The following is an 11,888-nucleotide window of genomic DNA, read 5'->3' on the forward strand; positions in this document are numbered from 1 at the left end:
CCCATCCTGGACATATACCCCACCAAGGCATCTGCCACTGTGTTAGTTTCAATGTTAGTCAAGGGAATGGCTTCAGGGTACCTCGTGGCATGGTCCACAATGGTGAGAATGAACCTGTTCCCCCTCTTTGTGGCCTTGGGCAAAGGTCCCACAATATCCACCCCTATGCATTTGAACGGAGTGTCAATCACAGGCAAAGGGCACAACTTTGCTTTGGTCCTGTCACGGTTATTCCCCTGCCTCTGACACACATCACATTGTTTACAGAACTCCTTGATCTGCTTCCCTATTTCAGGCCAGTAAAAATTCTGTGTGATTCTCTGCTGTGTTTTGTTCACCCCTAAGTGCGCAGCAAACATGTCAGAGTGCCCCCTTTGTAAGATCATGGGGCGATACTTTTCAGGTACCACTAGCTGACTTCTGATCCCATCTCCCCCTTTTGAGATATTCCTCAGGGTCTCTCTATATAAAATTCCCTTTTTCTCTCGAAATCTCACTGGGGTTTCAGGTGTTAGCTGGGCGTCTGTCACCTGTTCAAAACACTTTTGGAGAGTAGCGTCTGCCTTTTGCTCTTGGCCAAATCTGCTGTCCGTGGTCAAGGTTTCCACCACAGCCTCGGAACTCCCTTCACCTGCTTCCGTCTCGGGCTCATCAGTACCCCCCTGAACTGTCCCCGTGGTGGCTTGTGAGCGTGTAATCACTAGCACCCGTTTCACATGTTCAGCCAGGTCATTTCCCACGAGCACGGCTGCTGGCAGAGTCGATGAAATCGCTAGCCGCCAAACTCCCCTCCAGCCTTGAAAGTTCACAGGTACCTCCGCTACTGGCAGCGAGATCACCTGTCCCTCAATCCCTGCCACCTTTAGGCTCTCATTCGGGATTATATACTCCCTAGGAATAATATCTGGATGGCACAGGGTCACCTGGGAACAAGTATCCCTTAGCCCCCTATACTGATGGTCAAGTATTCCTACGTCCACCCCTGCGGTTTCAAACAACTGCGAATCTGTTCTCACTAGTAAGCAGCGCTTGACCTCCACCAGAGGACCATTTTCCTCAGCCTGATCAGCAGATGTAACTGGTCCAGATTGAGTAGCCATGGTAACAGGCTCCCTCAGTGGCAAGGAGCTTTGCTCTTTCTGGACACAGAACACAGCTTTTGGCTTGGTTCCACTCAAATCATGAGGCACATTTCCTTTTAGCTGCTTTAATTTCTCACACTCTGAGATTAGATGGCCCTTTCCTTGACAGAAATAACATTTTCTGCTGTACTTGGAGTCTTTCTCATCTGGTTGTGGTTTTCCCTCCAACATCTGAGGTCTTTGTGGTTTCATGTCTGAGGGCTTCCCTTCACCATGGGTCCCTCCCCCTTGCTGGTTTCTCCCTGGTCCCTGAGAGTACTTGCTGTAGGTTTCTTTAGGTTTACCTACAGATTTCCCCTCACCTAAGGGCTTTCTTATTTGGGAAATAAAATCTGCGATCTCTGCCGCTTCGGCCACAGATTTCGGTTTCCTTTCCCTCACCTGGAACTTCAGTTCCCCATGCAGGACTGAATAAAACTGTTCCAGCGCTATCAGGTCTTTGAGCTGCTGGAAGGTCTCTGTTCCCTCCTGAGATAGCCATTTCTCTAGCAGCCTCACCAGTTGGGCCCCCACTTGGGTAAAAGTCTGCTCTGGTTTCTTGGTGAGTGTCCTGAATCTTTGCCTCAGCTGTTCCGCATTTATCCCATGCCGGGCAAACACCAGTTTTTTAAACTCTGCGAAATCTTTCAGCAGTTCCTCTGGCATCTCTGCATAGACTTCTGCCAGGCTGCCACTGATTAAAGATCGCATAATGGTCATCTTCTCAGTTTCCCTTACTGAGAAGTCCACAAACGCTCTTTCCACTAGGGAAAAGAACACCTCAGGGCAATCTCCCTTGTGGTATACAGGGAATTTCTTCAGGTCAGTTTTAGACAATTGGCCCACCTCAGAATCTCTATTGTTATTATTGTTCTGATTCATCAGTTCCAATTTTCTTAACTCAAACGCCATTTTCTCTCTCTCCAATCTTTCTTCTCTTTCCATTCTCTCTCTCTCTAATCTTTCTTCTCTTTCCATTCTCTCTATTTCAAATTGCCTTTGTTTCTCTCTTTCCCTTTCCTCCATTTCAAATTGCCTCATCCTCAGTTCATGCTGTTGGACTATGAGCATTTTCCTGAGTTCTGGGTTCTGTTCTCCCGTGCTCTCATCCTGCACTGAGCCAAATTCCTCCTCGGAACCTTGGTCCACCTGTGGGTCTTTCACTTCACCCATTTCTGCCATTTGGCTTCGAGTCAAGGGCATAATCCCCCCCAGAACAGGCTGCTTTCAAAAGTCAAGCCTCAAAATAAAGCGACCACTTTTTTTTTCTTTTGCCTCAGAACCAGCCTTCTATAGATTGCTGCTGTTCCTTCAGCACTAACTTGCAACTGTTGCCAGCCAGAGTCCACCCCCCTCTGCTAGGCCTCTCAGCAGACAGGCTAGATCACTGCTACTTCACTCAGCTTTGCCTCAGCTTTTTCCCGCCAAAACAGGTTGCCTCAGAGCTCCCTAATCTAGTCCCACCAATCTGAGGTCACACGTTCTTCCACTAGCCTACCTCCCTGTGAGGCAAGCCTAGAAGATTACCTACGCGCTCTCAGATTGTCCCTGACTAGACCCCCCTTGCTCTGGGCACACTTGCCAAGGCTTTGCTGGACCACTGGACAACTGGACCAGTCGTATCCCACCGCTGCCACCAATCAATGTGACAACCCCAGACCTACTGGGATATGCCACACTTTCACTAAGCTGCCACCAACCATTCCCTGTAAGGAGTCACACAGACCAGGAATGGATTTTTAACAAACAAAGGAATAAGGTTTATTTAAATAACACACAGGGAAAATAAAATGATCAAGTGAATAAGATACAGTAACGTGGCTTAGTCTCACATACAGCAGTTTGGTTCACACAGAACACCTTTAAATAAAGCACAGACCCTGAACCTATCAGTTCTGGCTACCCATACAGACACCTGAACCTATCAGGTAGGTACTGACTGACACACAGACTCCCACTCCAGCTTCTTCTTCCCAGCTTCTCCTCCTTCTCCTAAACTTCTCCACACAGGATCCCCATATATATACAGTACAGCCCCTCCTCCTGATGTCCCGCCTTCCACTCCCCATAGGATGGAACTTTCCCTCCAAACCCATGACAGACAGGTAACAGCAAAGAGATTTAAAATGTTTTAATTATCACTTGAATAATGCAGCAGAATGGAAAGCAATACAAATCATGGAGCACCTAAGCAAATGACTTCATTATAACAAAGACATATCTTGGGCATCATGGCTCAACCATTCTTAAGCACAAGTCCCACTGATCAAAATAATAACCATGCATGTGTGTAATTGGGCTAAATGACTCAAATTACACAGAATACAGGATTTCCCCCCTTCCTTAGCAAATTTTAAAATCTTGCATAATTGGTAGTCAACACGTAGATTCATACTACTGCTTTATTAGCACTGCTCAGCAATTCTGAATGTAAACGCTTAATACATACAATGCGCACCTGAGGGTTAATATACAGCTTTTATTCCATTCTGCCATTACAAAACACTTGCAATAAAAAGAATCTGCATCTCAGTTCAACAGATTAACTAATTTAAAGCTTCGCTGTGTCTTCATTTGATCAGACAATAAAATCTTAAGTTAACATAATGTTCCACTGCAATAGAATTTCAATAGTTTCTTTTTAATTTTTCTTCTTTATCAAGGATAGTCTGTTTTAAACTCAAAGAGGCATCTTCGAAGTTAGGGTTTAGCTCTAACACCTTCTTGAAGTCTTTCATGGCTTCATCAAAGAATCCTGTCTCAAGAAAGAAAGAAATTGATGCTTTTATCTTATTTTACATATTGAAACAGAAGAATAATAATATATTTTCCATAAAACAATTTATGCTTTATATACTTTCTAAGGTGTAAACCCCACTGAAAAGAGTGGGATTTACCTTTGAGTAAACATATACACTGCCTATCACACTGAAATAAATTCTAAATTTAATTGTCTCTTTGTCTTACACCTACCACCACCACCTTCCATCCAGCTATCTTGTTTGAAAAAGGGTTAGGGAACTGAGAGAGCACCTTAACAGAGCATGCATATGGATATTTTCAGCTGTTGAGAACTCAACAGAGAGAGGATCCTAGTTTATTTTCTTGCTGAGCAGCTGGGAACACAGTAAGCTTTAACTAGGGAGGTGATGGGAGATTAGGACCAAATGTAGTATTTCATAATGAGCTCAGCATGGCTAATTCTGCATATTACTGTATAAATTCATCTCACATTTTAATCCAGGCTGTTTTACATTACAATTTTCATTTATTCACTGCACTCCAATGAAAGTCATTGATCTTCCTCTGTATCTTTACTTCATACATTATATTCCCAATGTATATGCTGTCATTTAAATTAATTTACACTCTCACCAACTGCGACAAATACCGAACCTCATTCTTGGTGTTAATAGCCGTTTCAGTGCCTTGGGCCCTTGTCTACACTGGGTGCCTAATGTCATACAAGCTATACTAATTCGAGATACCAATTTAATTCATGGACCAAATTAAAAGAAGCAATGCCATGTATATATCAACTCTATCCTGTGTGGATTTTTGTTTGGATATCTGGGTTATCTGTTTGCACAACAACATGAATCTGTGCGAAGTGGTAGAAAGTAAAACAGACTGACAGGAAAGTTCAGGTAATCAGGGTATCAGACACAAATTTTACCTGAGGCTGATCTCTTAATTCTGTAACAGCTGCTATATCCTCTCCTCATAAAACTATAAGAGCCCAATTATGATGGGGGGGGGGGGAATAGGAACAGGATACCTTTTACAAAGAAAAGCTTTTGAAAATTTGAAAAACTGCCCTTCTCTACAATGGGTAGTGGTATTCCATAAAAAGTGCCAAAGAAGCCATACTTTAGAAGTACCACACTAAAAAGGGAATGTGATGAATGTAAACTTAAAATGCACGGACAGTGCTACTGTGGTTTTGTAATACTTGTTATTTCTGCTGAGTTAAAGTTAATGAAACGGCTTAGGAGAGATGTTATGCTCTTTTCTGGAAAGCAGAGGTGGGTTGTTGTTTTTCTTCAAAGAAAGGACATATAATGGCAAAGGGGCTTCTGTATCAACAAATTCCTTAACAGTACTATATCCCTGCAATGCACAGCTAAAGGACAGAATCAGGTGCATGGCAAGGCACAATCTTACTTCATATAGAACTACAAACAAATCTAAGGAGTTCACTGTTAACCTCGCAAAACCTTCTCCAAAATCTTCCTAGGTGTTTGCAAACAATATAGGAAAGCTTCCCTGAAGGACATAAAATTTATTTTAAAACTATTAGAATCTGGTCTGAAAATTATCAAATGAAAGATTATCACAAGAAGATATATTCAGACAGACAATAAAAACTGAATTCCATACCTAATCTATATAATATTAAGCCTCTGTTGTAATATGGGACTTCAAAATCAGGCTTGGCTTCTATAGCTGCTGTATAATCATCCATTGCTTCATAGAAGTCAACTCTCAAATACTTGATCTGTCCCCTGTTGTTAAGAGCTGTGGCCAAATCACAGGAGTCTTTGCTTGAAGACAAGGGGGGGAAACAAGAAGATATTTCATAAGTGTTAGCGTAACCTTCTTGAGTTGCCTTAATAGGACATGCCAGGGAACATTTGCTGCATTAAAACAAAGATAAGTGAATTATTTAAAATGTTATAAAAGTCATGCAGTTATTTTTAAAGTTTCAACCATATTTTAAAATAATTCCAGGAGTATAAACCTAGGGAAGGATATGAACAACTGGCTTCAGAAGAGCTAAGCAGCCAAATTCGAGAAATTCTTTCACATGGAATATAAATGAAGATTTGTGCACTGAAATCTATTTAATGCACTCTATTTGGGGAAAATTCACTATCTAGTGAAAATTGTCCATAGAAGACATCATCTTGCAAAACACAGTTCCCCATGCCATACTGGGGAAAAACAATCCCCTCATCTACACTGCCTTTGGAAATTCAATGGGTTTCAGATGTCCTTCCCCCTCTAGCAACAAAGAAAGAAATCAAAGCAGCCCCCTGGCTTTTGATAATGGTGACTCCTTTTGCCCTAGTCCTTTACCATAGGGGGAAAAATGCAATACAAGACATCCTCAGAACTTACTACCTTTGTAATAGGTCCTGATGAGAAGAATGGCTCTTGCACCTCATACCCCCTTCTATCCCCTGACCCCCCAAGTCATGGTGACCCCCTGGCTGCACCTCCCACTCAGTACAGGGCTGCACAGCTCCAGTCCTGCCAGAGGCCAAGAGAGCTCCTCAGTGTTTTGGGGTGCCCTGTGGGACCCCCATCAGGGGCTAGGTGTTCCTCCCATAATCCTCTAGTGCACAGGTATTAGCATAAGGTATTAGCATATGCTAATACATGTGCACTAGAGGATTGTGGGAAAAACATAGCTAATGCTAGGTGTTCCTCCCACAATTAGCATAAGGTTTGTGGGAGGAACACCTAGCCCCTGATGGGGGTCCCACAGGGCACCCCAAAACACTGAGGAGCTCTCTTGGCTCTGGCAGGACTGGGGCTGTGCAGCCCTGTACTGAGTGGGAGGTGCAGCCAGGGGGTCACCATGACTTGGGGGGTCACGGGACAGAAGGAGGTAGGGAAGTAGAGAAGCAAGGGCCATTCCAACTCATACTTTGCAAGGGAAATACCATATCCTAAAAGTGGTTTTCCTAGGCAGAGGCTTATTCATTATACTTTAGGTATATTGCTAATCCTTGTGATTTCCCCAAATATGGGAAACTCAACTGCATAATTTGTCTTAAGAAGAAATTGCATTTGTGATTTCCTGGTTTTCTTTATAATCTCTTTATCCTTTGGTTTTTGGTTACTTTCACCATTTTCTATTATTTAAATTTGTAGCATTGCAAAGCATTGGTGATGCTTTGCAAGATGGGTTTTCCCCCCATTAAAACACATTATGTAAGATCTACTTTTTTTCCCCCCAAATTGAGGAAAAAGTATATGTTGCTGTTTTTCCAGGATGTAGACCCTGTCTTATGTAATTAATGCGTTTCAGTGGGGGAACCATCTTGTGAAATAGGGTAAAAAAAAACCTGTCTTGCAAGGCGAAGTGCAACATTGCTCAAAAAAAGTCATCTAGCCAGTTCCTCATTTTGCGAGGCAATCGTCTAGCAAAGCACCACTGTAAATTATGCTTAATTAGTGAACATGGCAATACATGTCAAAACCTATTGGGGTCATACATCCAAGCTTTTGACCCCAGTACTGTAGATACAACTTTGTGGACCTCTTTCGAGAAAGGAAGTCCTGCCACTGGAATGAAGCAGCCTTTAAAATAAAAATCTTGAGCATCCCAGGGATCAAGTTGAAATTCAGGACATCTCCATATCAGGAAAGGTTTCACGTGCTAAATATTTAAGTGTCAAGCTTTGGTCAACAACACACAAACAGAAGGGCCAGATTAGCTGCTGCTGCTGCTGCTGCATAGGCACGCAGGTTTTCTTCTCAAAAACCACAACAGAAGCAGAGCAACAACAACCTCCTCATCAGATCATCATTTGGGTTTTGCTTTTATGGCACAGACAGGCAATTTAGAGCAGTCAATTCTGAAATGAGGATTCAAGGACCCCCTGCCAGGCGTGTGAAGCTGAACCCTTGGTTGGCATCACTCACTCACACACTCACACACACATATATATAAAGGGGAGAAATGTAGATAGTGGACGTCCAAAAACCGTGGCCTCAAGGGGGACACTTCCATTACCGGAGCTGAAATGAAACGACATGGATTTTTGTTCCATTTGTATTTCTCGGAGTGGCATTTTCAAATACTTATGTTTCTTAGCTCTAATGTTGCTTTTGAATTCTGGCAGCTGCCTCTTTGTACTCTTTGTTCTTAGCTTTAAATATTGTCTTTTAATGATGGTAAACACGGTTGTCTACTCATGGTTTTCAACTTCAAATACTGTCTTTCACTGTTGTCAGCCGCCTCGGTTCCTTTTCAAGGGGAAAGGCAGGGTAAACGATATTTCAGATAAATAAATTGTTTCTTAAAAGAACAGGAAGGGCTTTTTAAATCTTTAAGGCAGAATGAGCGATAGATCCGTCGTTACCTAAGAACAAAACCCAAACTAACAAGACCTCAGCTCCAGGCCTTTTGCCAGAATCAGCCTTTCCTCCTTCCTCCAAAGCCTGCCCGCCCGGCTGCCCCCTCCCTCTCGACGCCACGCCCACCCCAGCAGTCGGCGCTTCCGCGCCGCAGCGCCAGAATCACCTCCCGCCGGAGCATGCGCAGTTCTCCAAGTAGCGGCTGTACAGTTCTTCCGCCCTCTCGAACTGGCGCTCCCGGAACTGCGCGTGTGCGGCGAGCAGCAAGTCGGAGGCGCCTCCGGGCGTTAGGCCTCGCTCCATCTTCCTTGCTTCTCACGCCAGCTGGGCGAGTGCGGAAGCGACGAGACCCGCCAACACCCCCTCCCCTCCCCTCTGCTTCTCTCTTCGCTCTGGAGTTATGACAAAGCCCACCGCGCCTTTCCATTGGACCATTTCAGCAATGTGGAGAGGGGGGATCTGCTGCTTTGGTAACAGCTTGTCCTCCATATTACTTTACCCAGGCTTCATGCTCTGGAGAGGACACTCCTCAATTCAGAGCATGTTACCATAGTCTCTTGAGACTGAAGGATGCCTATACTGTACCGCGCAGCGGACACCGCTCTAGCGACTGTGAAGAATTGCCCTCATTTCCGCTTTCCTTACGTCCATTTGACGTCAATGGGAACGCCCCTTCCCCAGACTCACGTTCAAAGACCATCTCTCGGGGTTATCAACTTCCGAGTTAGTTTGCCGTCATACATTAGAGCCGTTCTGCGAGAAGGGGGGGAGTGCGTACTATTTGTGTATCTGTGTGTTTAGATACATGTATACACATGTAGGTACGTGTACACACACACACACACACACACACACACACACGTGTGTCTTTTCGCAAATATACATACCTAGCTGTCCCTATGTATATTGCCCCATTATTCACGTCTTTTCTGAACACCCTTCACAGAGCCAGAATTCAGGTATTGAATTCGGAACCACTCAGCTTGAATAGAACAAATAAGGCTTTATTAAGATAACATATTAAGGTTTTATTAAGATGGAATGTAAGAGCTATGGACCTTGGTAAGCTGGATGTGAACAAATTGGAGATGGCAAGAATAAACATTGACATCCTGGGCGTCAGTGAACTAAAATGACGGGAATGGGCGAATTCAATTCAGACGATTACCATCTCTACTATTGTGGGCAAAAATCCCGTAGAAGAAATGAAGGAGCCCTCATAGTCAACAAAAGAGTGGGAAAAGCTATACAGTACTGGGATACAATCTCAGAAATGATAGAATGATAGAATGATTTCAATACGAATCCAAGGCAGACCTTTCAACATCACAGTAATCCACCAATGCTGAGGCGAATGAAATTGACCAATTCTATGAAGACCTACAACACTTTCTAGAACTGACACCAAAGAAAGATGTTCTTCTCATTCTAGGGGACTGGATTGCTAAAGTAGGGAGTCAAGAGATAAAAGAAACAACAGGTAAGTTTGGCCTTGGTGTTCAAAAAGAATCAGGGCAAAGGCTAATAGAGTTTTGTCAAGAGAACAAGCTGGTCATCACAAACCCTCTTTTCCAACAACACAAGAGGTGACTCTACACATGGACATCACCAGATGGGCAATACCAAAATCAGATTGATTATATTCTCTGCAGCCAAAGATGGAGAAGCTCTATACAGTCAGCAAGAGCTGATTGTGGCTCTGATCATCAGCTTCTTATAGCAAAATCCAAACTTAAACTGAAGAAATTAGGAAAAACCACTGGACTAGTCAGGTATAATCTTGTGAATACACAGTGGAGTGAAGAAGAGGTTAAAGGAACTAGATTTGGTGGACAGAGTGCCTGAAGAACTATGGATGGAGGCTCGTAACATTGTACAGGAGGCAGCAACAAAAACCATCCCAAAGAAAATGAAATGCAAGAAAGCACATGATAAAAGACAAAAATGGTAGGGTCCTCACAGAAGCAGAAGACATCAAGAAGAGGTGGCAAGAATACACAGAGGAATAATACCAGAAAGATCTGGATGTCCCGGACAACCCAGATAGTGTGGCTGTTGACCTTGAGCCAGACATCCTGGAGAGTGAAGTCAAGTGAGCCTTAGAAAGCTTCGCTAACAACAGGGCCAGTGGAGGTGATGGCATTCCAGTTGCACTATTTAAAATTTGAAAAGATGACGCTGTTAACGTGCTACACTCAATATGCCAGCAAGTTTGGAAAACTCAGCAGTGGCCAGAGGATTGGAAAAGATCAGTCTACATCCCAATCCCAAAGAAGGGCAGTGCCAAATAATGTTCCAACCACCGTACAATTGCGCTCATTTCACACGCTGGCAAGGTTATACTCAAAATCCTCCAAGGTAGGCTTCAGCAATATGTGGACCGAGAACTCCCAGAAGTACAAGCTGGATTTCAAAGGGGCAGAGGAACTAGAGACCAAATTGCTAATATGCACTGGATTATGGAGAAAGCCAGAGAGTTCCAGAAAAACATCTACTTCTGCTTCATTGACTACGCAAAAGCCTTTGACTGTGCGGAGCACAACAAACTAAAGCAAGTTCTTAAAGAAATGGGAGCTCCTGACCACTTTATCTATCTCCTGAGAAATCTATATGTGGGACAGGAAGCAACAGTTAGATCTGGATATGGAACAACTGATTGGTTCAAAATTGGAAAAGGAGTACGACAAGGCTGTATGTTGTCTCTCTGCTTATTTAACTTATATGCAGAATACATCATGCAAAAGGCTAGACTAGATGAATCTCAAACCAGAATTAAGATTGCCGGAAGAAATATCAACAACCTCCAATATCCAGATGATGCCACTCTAATGGCAGAAAGTGAGGAGGAATTAAAAAACCTCTTAATGAGGGTGAAAGAGGAGAGTGCAAAAAATGGTGTGAAGCTCAACGTTAAAAAAAACTAAGATCATGGCCACTGGTCCCATCACCTCCTGGAAAATAGAAGGGGAAGATATGGAAGCAGTGACAGATTGTGCTTTCTTGGGCTCCATGATCACTGCAGATGGTGACAGCAGCCATGAAATTAAAAGACGCCTGCTTCTTGGGAAAAAAGCAACGAAAAATCAACACAGCATCTTAAAAAGCAGAGACATCACCTTGTCGACAAAGGTCCGCATGGTCGAAGCTATGGTTTTTCCAGTAGCGATGTATGGAAGTGAGAGTTGAACCATAAAGAAGGCTGACCGCCGAAGAATTGATGCTTTTGAATTGTGGTGCTGGAGGAGACTCTTGAGACTCCCCTGAACTGCAAACCTATCCATTTTGAAGGAAATCAATCCTGGGTGCTCACTGGAAGGACAGATCCTGAAGCTGAGGCTCCAATACTTTGGCCATCTCATGAAAAGAGAAGACTCCCTGGAAAATACCCTGATGTTGGGTATGCTCATCCCTGTTTCCAAGCCGTAGAGCCGGTGTTTTGTCCATATGCAGTTTCCATGGTCACGTGGCCAGCGCGACTAGGCACGGAATGCCATGACCTTCCCACTGTGGTGGTGCCTATTTATTTACTCACATTTTTACATGCTTTCAAACTGCTAGGTTGGCAGGAGCTAAGACAAGCAACGGGAGCTCCGTTGCGTGGATTCAATTTTAGAACTGCTGGTTTTCCAACCTTGCAGCCCAGAGGCTTTCTGCGGTTTAACCCACAGAGCCACCACA

The 11,888-nt window shown here is 43.7% G+C and overlaps 1 protein-coding gene and 1 non-coding gene across 2 annotated transcripts; one reads left to right on the plus strand and one right to left on the minus strand.

The window, feature by feature from the left end:
• Positions 1-3,580: 3,580 nt before the first annotated feature.
• TTC32 (tetratricopeptide repeat domain 32) lies at positions 3,581-8,874 on the minus strand. Its single transcript, XM_078388626.1, has 4 exons — positions 8,801-8,874; positions 8,377-8,629; positions 5,502-5,665; positions 3,581-3,876 (listed from the first exon to the last, which is right to left on the minus strand). The coding sequence occupies exons 2-4, from the start codon at positions 8,511-8,513 to the stop codon at positions 3,749-3,751; spliced, it is 429 nt and encodes a 142-aa protein (XP_078244752.1). The 5' UTR covers positions 8,514-8,629; positions 8,801-8,874; the 3' UTR covers positions 3,581-3,748.
• On the plus strand, positions 6,767-6,930 carry LOC144586198 (U1 spliceosomal RNA). Its single transcript, XR_013540936.1, has one exon. It is a non-coding gene; the product is annotated as a U1 spliceosomal RNA (small nuclear RNA).
• Positions 8,875-11,888: the final 3,014 nt, after the last annotated feature.

The sequence above is a fragment of the Pogona vitticeps genome, chromosome 1 (assembly GCF_051106095.1).
Source record: "Pogona vitticeps strain Pit_001003342236 chromosome 1, PviZW2.1, whole genome shotgun sequence".
Taxonomy (NCBI): Eukaryota; Metazoa; Chordata; class Lepidosauria; order Squamata; family Agamidae; genus Pogona; species Pogona vitticeps.

Coding starts and splice junctions, on each gene's coding strand:
- TTC32 (XM_078388626.1), bottom strand. CDS start 8,513: ATGGAGCGAGGCCTAACGCCCGGAGGCGCCTCCGACTTGCTGCTCGCC. Junction 5,666..8,376: donor TGCGCATGCTCCGGCGGGAG/GTGATTCTGGCG, acceptor CTTGTCTTCAAG/CAAAGACTCCTGTGATTTGG. Junction 3,877..5,501: donor CTTAATATTATATAGATTAG/GTATGGAATTCA, acceptor TTCTTGAGACAG/GATTCTTTGATGAAGCCATG.